This window comes from Corythoichthys intestinalis, chromosome 2 (genome assembly GCF_030265065.1).
Source record: "Corythoichthys intestinalis isolate RoL2023-P3 chromosome 2, ASM3026506v1, whole genome shotgun sequence".
NCBI classification, from domain to species: domain Eukaryota; kingdom Metazoa; phylum Chordata; class Actinopteri; order Syngnathiformes; family Syngnathidae; genus Corythoichthys; species Corythoichthys intestinalis.
The window spans coordinates 56528614-56548259 of NC_080396.1; the positions used below are offsets into that span (position 1 = coordinate 56528614).

The following is a 19646-nucleotide window of genomic DNA, read 5'->3' on the forward strand; positions in this document are numbered from 1 at the left end:
AATAGCTAGTCATTAAAGGTGCACTTGACTTGAATATTTTTACTCTATTTTTCATATCATTGGATGCATCTTACCTGGTTCGCAGCACAAATAAGATGTCATTTTCTAAGCCGTTTTGGATTGTCCTATTCTGGCTCCTCAGCAAAATCCTGTTTCTCATTAATATGCAGCTGACTTGAGTTAATTTGTACACTCTTTACTCTTATTGGCTATCGTTGGAGAACGTGTGTCGGTCGGAAGCTTGTGGGCATTAGGAATTTTTACACACCACGGAGACAGACTACAGTCTTCAAAAAAATGACACCAATCTTCGCTATAACAGAATTATACAAAAATAAAGCATTTACTCGATCCTCCGGGCTTCAACGGAGTTCTGTGTTTGCAGAGAGGTGTTTCCGTCAGGAGGAAAGCTTTTGCAAAGGCCTCCTGGTTACAAATGCACTATTTCTACTCAAAACATTCAGTCACTTGATGGCGACACTCACGCAATGCATGGAATTCATTGTCATTTTCTTGCAAATGTCGGGAGACAAAGCACAGGAGATGTGGGGGTTAAACTCGGATCAGATGAGTACGATGACGTTTGGCAGCAAACAAGCTGGTGGAAGTGCCTCTGGGCTGGCTAGACGGCAAGGAGCATTATGGAGGAAGTTTGTCGAGCGAGAACTTTTGAAATCCTAGCGCCTGCAGGTGCATTCAACGTCCAAACGTGATTGCAATCAAAGGAAAAACACTTGGATAACACACTTCAACCAAGGGCACACTTCCCGAGGAGCCGTCCCGACAAGTCCACGTAGTCGAGGACGTAAATGCGTCGACGAGCACAACATTCCGTCAACAGTTAAAGGCGAGTTAAAAAAATGTATACAGTATATGTATATGTATATATACTGGTCCTTCTCAAAAAAATTGCATATTGTGATAAAATTCATTATTTTCTGTAATGTACTGATAAACATTAGATTTTCATATACAGTGATCCCTTGCTACTTCGCGCTTCGAATTTCGCGGTTTCAGTCTATCGCAGCTTTTTTTTCAGTCAAAAAAAATACATATACAGTACATGCATAAAAAATTAAAATAATGGAGAAAATTTGTTGTAAAATCTGCCCGTTCCCTAACAGAAGGCAAGGAGAGCCCACCCAACTCATATTCCACCGCTCTGATTCGCTGGCCAGCATCACTCGGGAATATCGCAAGCTGATTGGCCGAGATGTTTAACCTTGCTGCTATCGAAGGAAAATGGCTCCAAAGTGTCCTCCGCCTGCTCAATCCTCTAGCGAACCCAAGAAGAAAAGAAAAATGATGACGGTGCACGAGAAAGTTCAATTACTGGACAAGCTTAAAGTTGGCCACAGCTATGTGTCTGTTGCACGCCATTATGGACTAAACTAATCAACCGTTCGTTACATAAAAAAAGACGGGGCGAAAATCTGAAAGACCGCCTCAATGTCGTTTTCTAGGCACACTAGGCGAGTGTGACTCCTCGCAACAAGACGATTGTAAAAATGGAAAATGCACTAACAGTGTGGATATTGGACTGTCGGGAAAAGAAGGTGAGTCTCGACACAAACACGAAAATCCAAAGCGCTGCATGATAGCTTCATTCCTGAAGGACAGTTGAATGAAGGTGGCGGTGATGCCAACTACGACAAAGATGAACCACAGCCTTGTACCAGTGCTTCAAGTGAAGAAAATTGTGGTTTTGTTGCCAGCAAGGGCTGGTTCGAAAAATTCAAAAAGAGGTTTGGACTTCGCAGCGTTACGTTGCATGGGGAGGCCTCCTCGGACGCAGCTGGTCATTACGTTGAGGACCAATTTACCAAATAACTTGAAGAGGGTGGCTATCTCCCGGAGCAGGTGTTTAACATGGACAAGACTGGCCTTTTTTGGACGAGGATGCCATCTAGGACGTTCCTTTACAAGGAAGAAGTGAAGAGGCGAGGCTTTAAGGCCCACAAAGATCGCGTGACTCTCAAGATTCTCAATAAATCATCTTTACCTTCATATCCATTGTTCTGGAGTTTTTTCTTCATTTATCAAGATCATCAGTGTGGTGAGTACATTTTATTCATCTTATGCATGTTATTGTATATTAATATTGCATGTACTTTTCTAACTAGTATACTGTATACACAAATATATATATATATATATATATATATATATATATATATATATATATATATATATATATATATATATACAGTGCCTTGCAAAAGTATTCGGCCCCCTTGAATCTTGCAACCTTTCGCCACATTTCAGGCTTCAAACATAAAGACATGAAATTTAATTTTTTTGTCAAGAATCAACAACAAGTGGGACACAATCGTGAAGTGGAACAACATTTATTGGATAATTTAAACTTTTTTAACAAATAAAAAACTGAAAAGTGGGGCGTGCAATATTATTCGGCCCCTTTACTTTCAGTGCAGCAAACTCACTCCAGAAGTTCAGTGAGGATCTCTGAATGATCCAATGTTGTCCTAGTCAAGTCTCCGTATAAATGCACCTGCTCTGTGATAGTCTCAGGGTTCTGTTTAAAGTGCAGAGAGCATTATGAAAACCAAGGAACACACCAGGCAGGTCCGAGATACTGTTGTGGAGAAGTTTAAAGCCGGATTTGGATACAAAAAGATTTCCCAAGCTTTAAACATCTCAAGGAGCACTGTGCAAGCCATCATATTGAAATGGAAGGAGCATCAGACCACTGCAAATCTACCAAGACCCGGCCGTCCTTCCAAACTTTCTTCTCAAACAAGGAGAAAACTGATCAGAGATGCAGCCAAGAGGCCCATGATCACTCTGGATGAACTGCAGAGATCTACAGCTGAGGTGGGAGAGTCTGTCCATAGGACAACAATCAGTTGTACACTGAACAAATCTGGCCTTTATGGAAGAGTGGCAAGAAGAAAGCCATTTCTCAAAGATATCCATAAAAAGTCTCGTTTAAAGTTTGCCACAAGCCACCTGGGAGACACACCAAACATGTGGAAGAAGGTGCTCTGGTCAGATGAAACCAAAATTGAACTTTTTGGCCACAATGCAAAACGATATGTTTGGCGTAAAAGCAACACAGCTCATCACCCTGTACACACCATCCCCACTGTCAAACATGGTGGTGGCAGCATCATGGTTTGGGCCTGCTTTTCTTCAGCAGGGACAGGGAAGATGGTTAAAATTGACGGGAAGATGGATGCAGCCAAATACAGGAACATTCTGGAAGAAAACCTGTTGGTATCTGCACAAGACCTGAGACTGGGACGGAGATTTATCTTCCAACAGGACAATGATCCAAAACATAAAGCCAAATCTACAATGGAATGGTTAAAAAATAAACGTATCCAGGTGTTAAAATGGCCAAGTCAAAGTCCAGACCTGAATCCAATCAAGAATCTGTGGAAAGAGCTGAAGACTGCTGTTCACAAACACTCTCCATCCAACCTCACTGAGCTCGAGCTGTTTTGCAAGGAAGAATGGGCAAGAATGTCAGTCTCTCGATGTGCAAAACTGATAGAAACATACCCCAAGCGACTTGCAGCTATCATTGGAGCAAAAGGTGGCGCTACAAAGTATTAACGCAAGGGGGCCGAATAATATTGCACGCCCCACTTTTCAGTTTTTTATTTGTTAAAAAAGTTTAAATTATCCAATAAATTTTGTTCTACTTCACGATTGTGTCCCACTTGTTGTTGATTCTTGACAAAAAATTTAAATTTTATATCTTTATGTTTGAAGCCTGAAATGTGGCGAAAGGTTGCAAGGTTCAAGGGGGCCAAATACTTTTGCAAGGCACTGTATATATATATATAAATACTTTTGCAAGGCACTGTATATATATATATATATATATATATATATATATATATATATATATATATATATATATATATATATATAAAGAATGTAATATACATTAAACAAAATTATCCTGTATCCAAGCAGCTGAACAGGACAGGTTTTAAAAAAAAAAAATGGGTGGGGGTCGCTACTTCGAGGTTTTTCACTTATCGCGGTGGGTTCTGGTCCCCATTAACCGCAAAAAACGAGGGATCACTGTATTTTACATTCATTACACACAACTGAAGTAGTTCAAGCCTTTTATTGTTTTAATATTGATGATTTTGGCAAAAAAGTCAAGAAAAACCAAAAATCCATATCTAAAAAAATTAACATATCATGAAAAGGTACTCTAAAGCTACTAACCTAATCATCTGAATCAACGAATTAACTCAAAACCCCTGTGAAACATTCCTGAGGCTTTTAAAAAATCCCAACCTGGTTCATTACTCAAAACCGCAATCATGGGCAAGACTGCCGACCTGGCTGCTGTCCAGAAGGCCATCACTGGCACCCTCAAGCAAGAGGCTAAGACACAGAAAGAAATTTCTGAGCGAATAGGCTGTTCCCAGAGTGCTGTATTAAGGCACCTCAGTAGGAAGTCTGTGGGAAGTAAAAAGTGTGGCAGGAAACGCTGCACAACCAGAAGAATGACCGCACCCTGAGAAAGATTGTGGAGAAGGGCCGATTCCAGACCTTGGGGGACCTGCAGAAACAGTGGACCGAGTCTGGAGTAGAAACATCCAGAGCTACCGTGCACAGGCGTGTGCTGGAAATGGGTTACAGGTGCCGCATTCCCTAGGTCAAGCCACTTTTGAACCTGAAACAGCGGCAGAAGCGCCTGACCTGGGCTACAGAGAAGCAGCACTGGACTGTTGCTCAGTGGTCCAAAGTACTTTTTTCAGATGAAAGCAAATTTTGCATGTCATTCGGAAATCAAGGTGCCAGAGTTTGGAGGAAGACTGGGGAGAAGGAAATACCAAAATGCCTGAAGTCCAGTGTCAAGTACCCACAGTCAGTGATGGTCTGGGGTGCCATGTCAGCTGCTGGTGTTGGTCTACTGTGTTTTATCAAGGGCAGGGTCAATGCAGCTAGCTATCAGGAGATTTTGGAGCACTTCATGCTTCCATCTGCTGAAAAGCTTTATGGAGATGAAGATTTCATTTTTCAGCACGACCTGGCACCTGCTCACAGTGCCAAAACTCCTGATAAATGGTTTACTGACCATGGCATTACTGTGCTCAATTTGCCTGCCAACTCTCCTGACCTGAACCCCATAGAGAATCCGTGGGATATTGTGAAAAGGAAGTTGAGAGACACCAGACCCAACAATGTGGATGAGCTTAACGCCGCTATCGAAGCATCCTGGGCCTCCATAACACCTCAACAGTGCCACAGGCTGATTGCCTCCATGCCACGCCGCATTGAAGCAGTCATTTCTGCAAAAGGATTCTCGACCAAGTATTGAGTGCGCAGCTGATATAATTAATTGAAGGTTGACTTTTTTGTATTGGTCAGATGAAATATGCAATTTTTTTTAGATAGGAATGTTTTCCTTGACTTTTTTGCCAAAATCATCAATATTAAAACAACAAAAAGCTTTGAACTACTTCAGTTTTGTGTAATAAATCTAAAATATATCAAAGTCTAATGTTTATCAGTACATTACAGAAAATAATGAACTTCAGCACAATATGCTAATTTTTTGAGAAGGACTAAAAGGACTATATATATATATTTATATATAGTGACCGCACACGAGGTAGGCCTGGCCAGAAAGGAGCTCGGGACGCCAAGGTTTCCAACATACAGCTTCTTTATTCAACAAAAAGGTGGGTTTCCCCAAAAGAAAGTGGCCGAAATGTGGCACAATAAAACAACAACTTAAACATCTCCAAAAAAGTCAACTTAGGTTTGTTCTCAAAATAATTTCTTCCAGGTCTTTCTGTCCTTCTTCTTCCACGCCTCTCCTCTCTGCATCTGGTCGTCTCTTATATACTCCAGGCCGACTGCAATTAAGTGGCTTAAGCAGCCATGCAGCATGCTGGGAAGCGTAGTCTTTGGGCTGGTGGCCATTTTGACAGGATTCTTCAGCTCTGGTAAAATAATGTAACGGCCCTCCACTACCTGCCTCCGCATGATGTCATAATGTGTGTGCGGAAGGTTGAGAAGAGCAGACACTCGGGATGTAAGCTGAGAAAGCGGTAAAAAGCCCAAAAAGCAGACCAGAGTAGCCAATACATGGATTTGAGTGCATGTGTCACTATCATGTGCAGCCTCTGCAATGCCAAGCTTGCATACTGCGGCAGCACGTCGGCCATGAATGAACACCTGAAGCTCTGTCACCCAGGTATAATTTTGGAAGACGACAGGAGACAACAAGCTGGCGGATAGTAAGTCCATATAACGACATTTTTTATTGAAGACCGACAATTAGGGGCTAATGTCAGTATGTCAGGGTAATGTCGCTAAATAAGCAGCTACGTATTTACGTAGCACGTTGACGCCTCCGTTAAAATCAACAATATTGAAAGCATCTTGTGTTTTAGGATCGGTTTTGCAAATAAGGAAGTCCTTATTATTTTGCTTAATTTCCATTAAATTAAAATCAATAAAATAATTTATACTAATGCTTCATTGTAGCTCCCAGCTAAGGTACATTTATGTAAAGTGCGTAGCAGCTCACAGCTACATTACCCTTACGTAATAATGCGACATTTTTTTTCTCGTAGCAATAGTACAACTTAAATCTCGTAGTCCTTTTTTTTATATGTATATATTTGCCCATAGTACTCCGTTGTAGTGTCGTATCAACGAGCCTCATTAAAGGGGAAGCTCAGAATTTTTTACATTAGGCTTAATCTTCGAGTTCGCGGGGTTTAATTAGTCGGTGGAGTTGATTTCACCAAATTCCGTGCAGTTAGTTAGTTATTTATTAGTTTCAGGGCTCCGGAGTGGCTAAGCTACAGCAAGTCCATTGGCCCGTCCTAGCATGCCAATAAAAAACAACATATACATGCATGAAAATCACCGATGACCCATGCAGTCAATAGTGATGGCTATGTTTTCACGATGAAGTTATTAAAATTTACCATTACATGTCAACAACTGTGGTATGAACAGCAACATTTGTAATCCAGCAGCTCTGTAGGTAACAGGTTGCACAGCTGAGTGATATATTTTTTCCACCAGTGTATTTGTGTAGTAGCCAGCAGCAAGTATCCACAGTTTGTATTGTTCCTCGTTCTTCACAGGGATTTGTGGAACCTTTCATTTGCCCATTTCTTCTGTCTGTTTCTACAGCCTCTAAATGAACGTTTCACTATGTTGCCGTTCTTCAGTCAAGACCGTAGACTGATGCTGTATTGGAGGAAGGTGGTTTTCCAACCTCCGACCCGAAAAAATATAATTGGATTGCCACTCGAACTGGGAGGCCCTAGTTGCGGTGTCAGAAAAATAAGTACCCCGACTTTACAAGTTGCTTCAATCAGACGTCACTCGACAAACTGCGCTGCCCGTCGATAAGCAGACCGTCAATAGTAAAACTAAAGAAGGCAGTTTACAGTGTGGCCTATTAACCTTAGCCATAGACTTCACTGGACACCCCTGCCATGCATACTCCCCCTTTTTGCCACATTGCCCCAAGGCCTTGGCCAATTGGGCTTGGGATGCAAGCTCAAGGCTGATCATCCTGCAGCTGGCCACCTCTGGAGAGGGTGTATAGTGTGAAAGGTCGAAACACTCCATGACCCAGTGGAACACTACTGATGATGTGTACCCACAAATTAATTCCCTTATGTTTACCACCAACATTCATCAAGAAGTTTTTTGCCTGTGCCCCCACAGGAATTTTAACATCCGGTTCTGTGTTTTCTGGAAACATGACCTATTGACTTGACACGGGAAACGGGGCGAATTCATAGGGGGCCTATTTTCAAAAACTTAAAATTGAAATATTTACAAAGTCAAAGCTGCTAATGACCTAAAACCAAAACAGTCTCCATGAGCAGCGGCATCAAAAAATTCAAAGTCGTTCCCTTATAAAATCCCGATTAATTTTTTTTTTTTATATAAGTATAACACAACTTAAAATGGCTATAAAAGTCTCAGATTTTACACTAGATGCACAAAAATCACCAAATGCAGAGATAATCACCTATGTTTTCAGGATCAATAGCAATATTTAACATATCATATACGTTTTTGACCAAAATAGCAACTTTTTAAAAATTTATTTACTGCAAGTTTTCAACAGCTAATAAATGACTCAATTGACATTAGAAACGTAATACTTGCAGAACATACTTGCAAAACATGCAGAATCAATAACAAATAATATGTAAATAGATTATAAATAAATTTGATATACAATCACAACTTATTATAGAATAGAATAGCCCTTTATTATCATTATACACTATATACTGTTTGCGAAAGAGGCTAATGGCCGCCTGGCATAACAGGAGCTTTTCTGGGAAAAATTCTTGTGAATAAATGCTTAAATCCCCGAATTCTTCATAGATATGGACGTAAAACAGTTTCGATTCTTGGTTAAAAGCAAAGAAACCATGCAGTTAGCGTTTATTTTACGTACATTGACGGAGTACAATAATATCGGCAAATACGGTATTGTATCGTTGTCCAAAGAATCGATATCGAATCATATCATCATTAAATTGGTGATTTAAACACCCAATGTGCAAATTTTTCTATCAGCCTTTAATGAGGCTTTGCTTTCTGGTAGCGTGAATAATAAATCCTCAGAAAAAGGCTACTCCTTTTATGATTGCAAAACTGAACGCTCATGAGCTCCCCAGGAATCTTTTAGCAGGAAAGCTCCCCACAATGAAATGTTGTCGTGGCCGTTAGGGCTTGTTCCTCTTTTTCGCTCTCATAAATCACTTCAGTCTGGAGAGGGAACTGAGGGAGGGGGTTGTCTTCCTTCCTTTCACCATCTGTTCTTATTTGTTTTCGATTTTCAACGCCCCCGAAAATGTAAAATACAAATTATATACAATAGTCTGTCACTTTGCATTTAGCCTCTTGTAACAGAACAGCAAGTTGGCATTTCTGTGAACAAGTATTTATTCTGTGCACACTATACAAATATCCATCTATCTCTTCAGGGTCAGCGTGTGCTGGAACCTAGTCAGGTGACTGTACCACTACACCATCAGCGGTTGGTTTTCCAGGTTGAGGCCACTGATACTTCTTTTCCGTTCATCTCTTTTAGCTGATTTTTACTTACTGACTTTCTACTGATGTAGTTTTTCATTTAGGTTGATCAGCATCTCTGTTGATAGCACGGTGCAGTACCTGCAACCTACAGAGGTTGCACAAGTTGTCAATCTCTTCAAGATGGCACATCAATGCATGCCGTTGCATGAAGGTTTGCTGTGTCTTCAAGCACAGTGTTAAGTGCATGGAGGAGATTCCAGGAGACAAGTAGCTACGGTATCTGCTCCTTTGTGCAAGGAGAAATGGCCTCCAACAAGCCACTGTTGTGAATGTTTCTGACCTAGCAATCAGAAACAGAGTTCATTTGGGTGGCCTGAGTGCCCAGCGTCTTGTAATGGGCCCTTGTAATATCTTGATAACAATAAATGATGATCAAATCGACCATGCGGACTTGTAGAATTTGAAAATCTGAATGAATGCATGAAATACAAATTAAGCATTTCGCTAATTGATTCATTTACCAGCTTTCAATTTAACATAGTTAACAATTGTGCATTCAGTGTAAATGTTAAGTATCTAAAAATCTCTTGTCAACGATAAACATTCAAGTATAAACACTTAAAACGGCTTGTATGGCTTGAACGATGTACAACATTGTAAATATTGCGATGGCCACTGTGCAAAAATGTCATTGCAACACAAATTACTTACAGCAAGAGGGGCTTCATAGGACCGAGTATCAGACATCTTATTGTTAAAGACTGCTGTGACATGATCACTCAACAGTGTTTAATGCAAGTTCCTACTGCGAAAAACTAGCATGTTAACCATTTCGTTTGATTTTTTTTTTTTTTTTTTTTTTTTTTTTTTTTTTTTAAGAGCATTTCTGAAATGCAAACACACATTAAGCTATACTGCTCTAACTCGTATCGTATGCCAATGAAACATTTAAGATTTTAGGATGGCAGTAATGGCACAGAATAAAACAAGCACATACAGAATAATAGCTGTGGCCATTAAATGGTCGTATTAAAGGCTACACTTTTGGATTATACTTTATGCTGAATGCTGAACTAATCCACTGTAAATAGTATGCTCACTTAAAGGACTGCATTTGTTTAGATTTTATTTAGAATAATTCAGTAATTTTGTTTTATTTTTAAAATGTATTTTTTACTTAACATTGTACTTATGTTCCTTATGTCCCCCCACCCCCCATTTACAGTTTTCGAACTGCTTTTGAACTACCGGTAATTTTTTTGAGCAGCGTACATGTAGTAATTATCTTGACAGACCTATGGTATCACATCTCAAGATTGCAATCTCATCTCTGTCTTGCCGTGAGAGATTGTCCAAGCGTCCCTGTCAAATTCGAAAATGACTGCTCAAATATTCTCTGTTGTGCTCCTCAAAAAATGCGTCTTTTTTACCTTTTCACACGTCAAACACTGCAAAGATTGTTATCCTATTCAGTATAGCACACAACCATTGGCAATCAAAGGTGCTATCACACATTGAGCCAAACTAAATGTTTCTGTTCGGCTTCCTCGACTCACATTCCTTGCTCGCAGGTCTTCCTTAATGTGCCACTCCTCAAACTAAAACATGTTTTTTAATTTTTTTTTTTTTACTTTGTCTCTTATGTCCACTAATGCTATAGCTATTACAAAATTTAGAAAATATTCCATTAATGCTCAAAAGCTATCAATAACAATGACAGCAGTACATCAATATTAACCTTGTGCAATGAATACATTTGTGGATGTGAAACAGCAGCGTTAAATGTATGAATTGCTGCTTTTCGTGTATATATTATAACGTATATTGCAGAGGTCATGCTGCAGTTCATTTACTTCTGCTTGTGCTAAATTCACAAGGTGGAGGTGAGCCCACCACCGCCTGAAAGCTTGTCAGAAAATGACAGTGGCGTGGAGTTGACGAATGAGAGCAGCCCACTGGCAGCGGCCGAGCCACCATCACCTTTCAGCCCTAAACAGAATGGGGATGCCGCGTCACCTCGAGGTAAACCCCTTTTACTTCCGTTTTTTAGCTTTACTGAATTAATTATTTCATTCCTAATTTTATTTTTTTGTACAAATTTTAAAATATTCATTAAAAATGTCTTTCTCAACTACTTGGTTCTTTTGAATGTCTTTATTTATTTAGTATGGTTTACAATATGGAATTTATATTTTATTTACATTTGTACAAAATCTAAGTTCAGTTATGTTTATTATTTTATACTTAGTAATGTAATGTTGATTGTTTTTTTTTTTTTTAATTAATTTTATAAAACAAAATATGTTCCTTGCTTCGATTAAGTGGTCTCAAACCAAACACACAAAGGGCAGCAGTGGGTGCGGGTTTTCGTTCAAACCCATCAAGGGGACACCTTTTAACCAATCTGGTGTCTTAAAAAGGGCAATAGTTGATTGCAGTCCGGTGCTGCTTGTTTCAGCAAAAAACTCATTAGTTAAATTGTCTGTGCTGGATCTGTTGGAATGAATATCCGTAACCACTGCGGCTCTTTGTGGAATCGGTTTGAGACCGCTACTTAAATTCCTTATACGTTCTTATCAGACATAACAGTAAAAAACATTGCAATTTTAATCCCAAAAACAATTTTCATAATTGAGAACTTAATTTATATTTGAGGGCATGATTCAACCCCTAGGAAGTCTTGTGAGGGGTACTCCGGAAGTATGGTGCACAACTTTTATGTCTGCACTTGACCATGGCGATGTCCTTCATTGGCATTCATCTGCTCATTGTCTTCATGCATTGGATACAGTCTACAATGAAGCATTGAAATTTATTACAAACCTGAGATCTCTTACCAATGCTCTTTAGAGAAACTCACTTGTAGAAACTCACTTGTTTCTATTGACTGTACCAAAGGTACGCACTAGGGATGTCCCGATCTGATCACGTTATTGAAAATCGGGCTGATCGCGTCATTTTTCAGAGGATCGGAATCGGGTGAAAAGTATGGGGTTTGTAATTTAAAAAATATACAGTATTTATGTTTTCTGCTTCATGCTCGTACAGCCTCTCACTCTTCCTCCTGCTGCTTTTCTTGGTCAGCAGTGCCCTGGAGTTAGCTATTTAAAGTTAAAGATGATTGACTGTGGTATAGCTTTGATCTTGTCAGAGAAGCTTGGTAGCTCTGCCATCAAAGGCCATAAATGTGTCAGTCATCGTTTAGCTTGTTAAACACCAGCGGTAGTGTGCTGTGGCAACTCATTGAGTAAGTGAGAGGCTGTGTCCCAAGCATTTTTCTACATTGTTCTTGTTTAAAAATAATTCACATTATGAAGTCAGCACGGCGGGACATTAACATGTTTAAAACTTTTAGTTTTTTTATTTTGAACAACACTTTTTTCATTATTGGATCGGGACTCGGTCTCGGCAGATTCTCTAAATCAGGTGATGAAATATGTGATCGGGACATCCCTAGTCCCTACTGCACTATGTAGCCGGGTTTTTAGCTATACTGTCCCTTCTGCATGGAATGAGCTGCAAAAAAACTTAAAATTACAGGATCTGTTGTCACTTGATACTTATAAGCAGGGGTGAAAGTGGCTAGAATTTCTTCCCGGAACTCCCTAACATAAAGTTTGGCACAGAGCCCTTTTTTTTTAAACCTCCTAAAACCACAGAAATGCTAAAACTGCTTTTGGCACAGTTATAACACACAATAAACAGAACAGGTTTAACAGTGGTTAGCACATTCCCCTCAAAGTTCTGAGATCAAGGGTTTAATCCCGGGCTCCGGCCTTCCAGTGTGGAGTTTGCATGTTGTCACCATGCCTGCGTTGGGTTTCTCCTAGTGTGCGTGAAAGCAGGCGTTAAATTCCCGGGTCACAACACGATGGTTGATGACATAAATACAGTATCAGGACGGGCTGGCTCGTCACTTCCTCCCTCTTCGCAGTAAGACGAAAAGCGGTAAACAAACATCGCAATTATAAACAGGGCAAGCTGGAAATGAATAAATTAAACTGAAAACATAACAAAATTAAAATGTCAGTTATTACGTTCGGGTCGGGCCGGGGTTCTCCCTCGCTAACTCTTTAAAATAAATATATATTTATATATAAATGTATACTAAAACGACGTATGGATGTTTAAGGAATACTTGTTATCAAATAAATAATTTGGATAAAAAAGAAAAGGCGCTCTATGGTCATTGCAGAGCCAGAGCGTGCCATGCGCCCTCTTTTTAATCTTCCCCTCTGCGATGCAAAACCACATCTGTTTATTCATATTGAACAAACTTTTCCAGCGTTATTTCGTTGTGTAAATGCATTTATAATGATCATAAAAATATGTAGACTATTTAAACATTAAGAAAAGTTGTGTTTTTTTTTCTGCCAACTGAGAATTCGTTACAAAAGGCAGGCTTTTATGCACAGGCATTGTCACTAAATGTGATCACACGGTCCGTTTTTCCAAGCAGCAAGCAGTGCTCTGTCCAGGTCTGACTGGCACATCCCTTCCCTCTCCTCCTCCTCCTGAGTCCTCACAAATAATACATAGAATTTTATGTTTTTTTTTCGGGCTCGGGCCTACGAATAAAATATAAAATTTCATTTTTTTCCAGGCTTGGGCCTACAAATAAAACATAACATTTAGAGTTTTTCAAATCAAGTTAATTGATCGGGCTCGGGCCAGGTCGGGCTTTAATACCCGCGGACCCGGGTCGGGTCGGGCTGAATTTTTTTAGGCCTGGTCTTAACTCTTGATGACCTTAAATTGGTTGCAGTTACACGCTCCCTCCGGAACTAAACACGACACGATTTGACCAACATTGTGACAGCCAATGCTGACCAAAAATGATGTAATGTCCAGGTTATAAAATCGCACCAGCAGCCCTCCTCGCACAGAGAGCGCCAGTGGGCAACACGGGACAAGTCTGTGAAAGCGTCCAACCCACTTCATTCTTGGGACATCTTTTCATGCGTGAAAGCAATGACGAGAGTAAATCCCGCGTCACCTTACACGGGAATTTCGCTGGATATCAGTATGTGTGAAAAGGGCTACAGGCAACGCGACTTGTCAGATAGAGACGCTGGGAAGAACTACGTAGAATGAATGAATAATAAAAATCAGTGGAAACGGATGATGCTAAACAAGCTCTTTATTAGGCTTGTTGTTAACACTTGTGTAAATCTGACTGTAGTAGATTGTTCTTATTGAAGATGCGTGCGTGGCAGATTTTTTTTAACATTGGGTTTTGACAGTTGGCGATGGTGGAACGGCGGAACCATCGTATTTCATGGCGGATAGCCGATCCGGTACGGCAATCCCACTTTCACCCCTGCTTATAAGGCTTTTCTGAAAGACTTGGAAGCAAGTAGATTTGTCTTTTTTTTTTTTTTTTTTTTTTTTAATTTTACGAACTGTTTTTTGTGCTTGGCTTTTAACTGTTTTTGTTAATGCAACTCTATGTTTCTGCTGCTGCCTGTGTTGGCCAGGACTCTCTGTAAAAGAGATTTTTTATCTCAATGAGACTTTTCCTGGTTAAACAAAGATTAAATAATATACATATATATGGTTGGACTTCCATTTCCTTTTCAGATGGTAACTTGTGTCTGGAAGAAAGGGCCAGGACCAGGAAGCGGCCCGGGGGCCAGGACAAGGCCTGGGACCCGTATAGTAAAGTATGGGTGTGGGTGTAAGCTGATAGTACGATAGACTTAACCAAAACAAAAGATAACACTTCTTGTTTGTTCTGTATGTGTATATGCACGTGTGTTCAGGACAAGTCTCAGCTGGCTTTAAGGCCACGGCCGCGCACCCGAACCATTTTCCAGGCCAATCTGAAGCCTCACGCAAAACCTCGCAGACAGACACGCAAACATCAGCCTGCTGCTACCATGGTAATGATTAAAAAAAAGACCATAAAACGCCCCTTATTTGTCTTACACTTGGCAAAAAAAAACAAAACTAAACGATAGCGTGATACATAGTCAGGATGCATGAAATTGATGTCAAATCGATATTAATAGCCAAGAAATTCCTGCTTTTCAAGACCCATACCGATAACTGATGATCTCGTACTGTATTCTTACAATTTGGAAGGTATTAAAGATTAGTTAATGTGTGCTAAACATGTCCCCGGTCGTATCAAGTGATAGGAAATCATGTCAGGTCACATCTTTTCAGAGGGTTGGAATAAAGTGAAAAAGATTTTCAAAAAAGGTTTTCTCAGCAAGATGGAAGGTAATAATTAATTAAATTATTCATCAATTACCCAGATACATATTACCGTAATTTCCCGAATATAATAATAATATATATTAAATTATTATTATATAATAATATTTTAATATAAAATTTTTTCCCCCAAATCATCTTGTAAAATCATGGTGCGCATTATAAACAGGTACATGGATGGAGACATATAAATATATATATATACATATATATTTTTTTTTAATTATTAAATTTATTAGGATCATGGAAGCTTCCACTTGGGGAAAATATATACATGCAGTATATCCTGTATATACATAATATAATAAAAATATACAGTACTGTATATATATATATATATATATATATATATATATATATATATATATATATATATATATATATGTGTGTGTGTGTGTGTGTGTGTGTGTGTGTGTGTGTGTGTGTATGTATATATGTATATATATATATATATGTGTGTATGTATATATGTATATATATATTAGGGCTGTCAAAATTATCGCGTTAACGGGCGTTAATTAATTTTTTTAATTAATCACGTTAAAATATTTGACGCAATTAACACAGAGGCCCCGCTCAGACAGATTTAAATGACAGTACAGTGAAACGCTCACTTGTTGTGTTTTATGGAGTTTTGCCGCCCTCTGCTGGCGCTTGGGTGCGACTGATTTTGTATGCTTCAGCACCCATGAGCATTGTGGAAGTAATTATTGACATCAACAATGGTGGGCTACTAGTTTATTTTTTGATTGAAAATTTTACAAATTTTATTAAAACGAAAACATTAAGAGGGGTTTTAATATAAAATTTCTCTAACTTGTACTTACATTTTTCTTTTAAGAACTACAAGTCCCTCTATCCATGGATCGCTTTAACAGAATGTTAATAATGTTAATGCCATCTTGTTGATTTATTGTTATAATAAACAAATACAGTCCTTATGTACCGAATGTCGAATGTATATATCCGTCTTGTGTCTTATCTTTCCATTCCAACAATAACTTACAGAAAAATATGGCATATTTTATTGATGAGTTTGAATTGCGATTAATTGCGATTAATTACGATTATTTAATTTTTAAGCTGTAATTAACTCGATTAAAAATTTTAATCGTTTGACAGCCCTAATAGATATGTATGTATATATATATATATATATATATATATATATATGTATATGTGTGTATGTGTGTATATATATGTATAAATATATATATATAGATATATGTATATATATATATATATATATATATATATATATATATATATATATATATATATATATATATATATATATATATATATATATATATATATATACAACTGTTTAATTACTCCCGTTATTCCATAATTTCCCTTCTTTCTACTTTCGACGTGAAAATTTTAAAACTGTTTTGAAGATAGATTCAAGTCAAGATTTTTCCGATATAGGAGTATTTTAGATAAAAAGTTAATTAGGTTCGCTTGGAAGGTTCACATTGTACTCAACTAGGATTAGTCAAGAGGCACAGGCCAGATTGCAGTCGTTAACAAATTATTTATTTTTCTGTAACAAATGCGCCACGGACCGGTGGATAGGGATCCCTGCTATAAAACACTATCCAGTTGGGGATGTTTTTTTTTAGCTTGCCTCTGAAGAATTGTCTTTAGTAATCAGAAAATGCTTAATTTCGCCCCCTGTCGCAGAAATGCCAGCTTGATCTGGAGAAGTGGGGACTGGTTGTAACTTTTTATTGAATCATCCAAAACTCCTGTTTTAGCCTTGTTACTTTGGCAAACGCTACTAAGCATAAGCTGACTTTTAGTCACATTTCAGCTGAAAGTTTTTGGCGGACAACTTTTCAGTTTTTGGTTACGATACTGCTTCAATGCCAATGGGCAAGCATTGGGCAATGGAATTGTATCTTTACATAAATTGCAAAAAGTGTTTCACCTGACCCATTTTTCTTACCCTTAAACAATTGCTATATATCTGAATAACAATATATATCAAGCTGGATACAATGGTTTTAGTACATCAGAAATGTTGTAATGTCACACAAGGTAAACAGGTCAACACCGCTTGACTGCAACACCATGGCGGACTCCAATGCGGCATCGCAATCTGATCGCAAATCAGTTGATATTCTTGCAATAATTTGAACTTTTCGGAAATTTTCCCAGTGACAATGAGAAAGATGTTGTGGATTTTTTGAAACGTTGTGTAGTGTTTTCAAATCAGACTACAACGATTTAGTATAGCTATGCAAAGGGCATGTATATACCATCATACCCAGTCTTTTGTGGAAAAAAACTGAAATGGGTGGAAGGATGGACTTGTGAAAAAAGCAAGAAGGTGTGGCCTCAAGACAGTGTAAGCACCTCGTGTGATATCACGCCCAAAGCTCTTTTAGCTCAGTGAGGCAGGCACACTTTCAATGGGGACTGTGTCAAAACTACTGGACAAAATGGGACTAATGGTTGCTAGTATGTTTGAAGTGATTACAGAGAGTATGTTTGGGCTAGTAAACTAAACATGACCATTTTGTCCTGAGTCCACCTTAACATGTCAAATGCTCCTGTTTGTCTAAATTGTTCCTAAAAAAATAGAAGAAAAATTGTACATGGGGATTTTTGGGACACTGTATAATTGATAACCAATTATTTGATGAAACTGATGAAAATTCAAATATTGTAAATCAATACATTTTAATAAACACATTTTATTTTTGCAAAAAAGGCTAAATTGATGTAACCAATATTGTTCAGTGTATTAAATGATGGAGTAGGCCTTATGTTGGTTTGTACATGTATATGTTATGTTCTACAATGTGCTTTTGGTTCAATTGGGCCATTGTGTAAGTTTGCAGATGCTGGATTTGTTTGGTTGTCTTGTGACTTCAACGTCTGATTGTGCCCCATTACTCTTGTCCATTTGGCATTGCTGTGCTTGCGTGTGAGAAGCTTGCGGACGTCTTACTCCTGTCTTCCTCTGTCAGTATGGCGGAACTTCTCTGGCGGTCTCGTCCAACGGAGTTCCTGAGGCTCCTTGTCTGGAGCTGCTCGAGCACGATTCCAAAGACTCGGCCCAAAGCAGTGGCACCATTGTGTCCAGTTGCGATGCCCATGTCGAATACAACGTAAGGACCAGCTTGTTATGAATGACCTCTGGAAAACCGTCCTCGTACTGAGTGTGTGTGTGTGTGTGTGTGGGGGGGGGGGGGGGGGGGGTTAACAGGCTACAGGGGCATTGTTTTGTGTATCTTATACTGTACTGTACATCTGGGTGTTTACAGGACAAAAAGGGCTTCAGCGTGGGTGAGCTGGTGTGGGGAAAGATCAAGGGCTTTTCCTGGTGGCCTGGCATGGTTGTGACCTGGCGGGCTACCGGGAAACGGCAGGCAAGCCATGGCATGAGGTGGCTGCAGTGGTTCGGGGACGGGAAGTTCTCGGAGGTAAGGAGCCGAAGCGACAGAGCGAGGTCCGCACTAGGCGTTACATTAGCCGACCAACAGTGAATGTCCTTATCACAGGTATCTGCTGACAAAATGGATTCCATCACGGCATTTGCGAAGTTTTTCAGTCAGGCGTCATACACCAAACTGGCGTCGTACCGCAGGGCCATCTTCCAAGTTCTGGAGGTAAACCTACGCCTTAAAATTCTAAATTTCCACCTGCATTCCAAAAACATTCATTGAATACAGGCATGATTGTGTATGTGATTTATATATATACATATATATATATATATGCTTGGCAAGGGCGACCAATCAAAAATGTACACTGCCACTCACATAAAGTCAGCGGGGATAGCTAATCAGTGGCTCCTTTTATATGCAGACAATTACGGATCATGTCAATATTCTGGTTTTGTAGAAACAGGTCTTATATGTATCTGTTTCCAACGCTAAATCTGAATAAATAGGTTTACAACACCCAAAAAAAAAAAAAAAATGTTCTTGCTACGTCGTGTTTTTTTTTCACTTATCGCGGCAGGTTCTGGTCCCCATTAACCGTGAAAAATGAGGGATTATTATTCATCATTTTTCATTATTATTATTATGAATAAAATGAAGTAAATTTTTTTATAATAGTTCCCTTTGGTAACACCGATCACACCATAATTCTTCTTACAACTGACATTTAGGAATTTGTCACCGTTCAACACACTATTAGAAAATGAAGTACAATAATGACAAAGAGCACACAATAATGCTATAAACCAAGTAAACCAATAGAGACATATTTACTCACAAAAACATACCTTAATGGCTGCACAATGATACCGAGGGAAATAAAGTCCAAATCTTGGGCAATTCAACAAGGAAAACGACAGCTATTAGTAGCACCGGTCCAACGGTGAAAACGAACACTGCTTAAAAGCTAGTGGGCTAATAGCCAGCTAACAGGCGATGGCATCACCAAGCCCG

At 39.0% G+C, this 19646-nt stretch overlaps 1 protein-coding gene across 6 annotated transcripts in view; it reads left to right on the forward strand.

Annotated features, from left to right (window-relative positions):
- The window catches only part of LOC130911890 (DNA (cytosine-5)-methyltransferase 3B), a 57488-nt gene that overhangs the window by 21520 nt on the left and 16322 nt on the right, over window positions 1-19646 (forward strand). For 2 of the 6 annotated variants that reach the window (XM_057829535.1, XM_057829533.1), the window contains 6 exons: window positions 10896-11040; window positions 14599-14681; window positions 14781-14900; window positions 18216-18356; window positions 18513-18671; window positions 18750-18857. In XM_057829535.1, coding sequence (XP_057685518.1) covers window positions 10896-11040; window positions 14599-14681; window positions 14781-14900; window positions 18216-18356; window positions 18513-18671; window positions 18750-18857 — 756 coding nt within the window. Of the gene's footprint in view, window positions 1-5520; window positions 11041-14598; window positions 14690-14780; window positions 14901-18215; window positions 18357-18512; window positions 18672-18749; window positions 18858-19646 lie in introns of those variants that run through there. The other 4 variants (XM_057829538.1, XM_057829536.1, XM_057829537.1 and 1 more) reach the window with 4 other exon arrangements.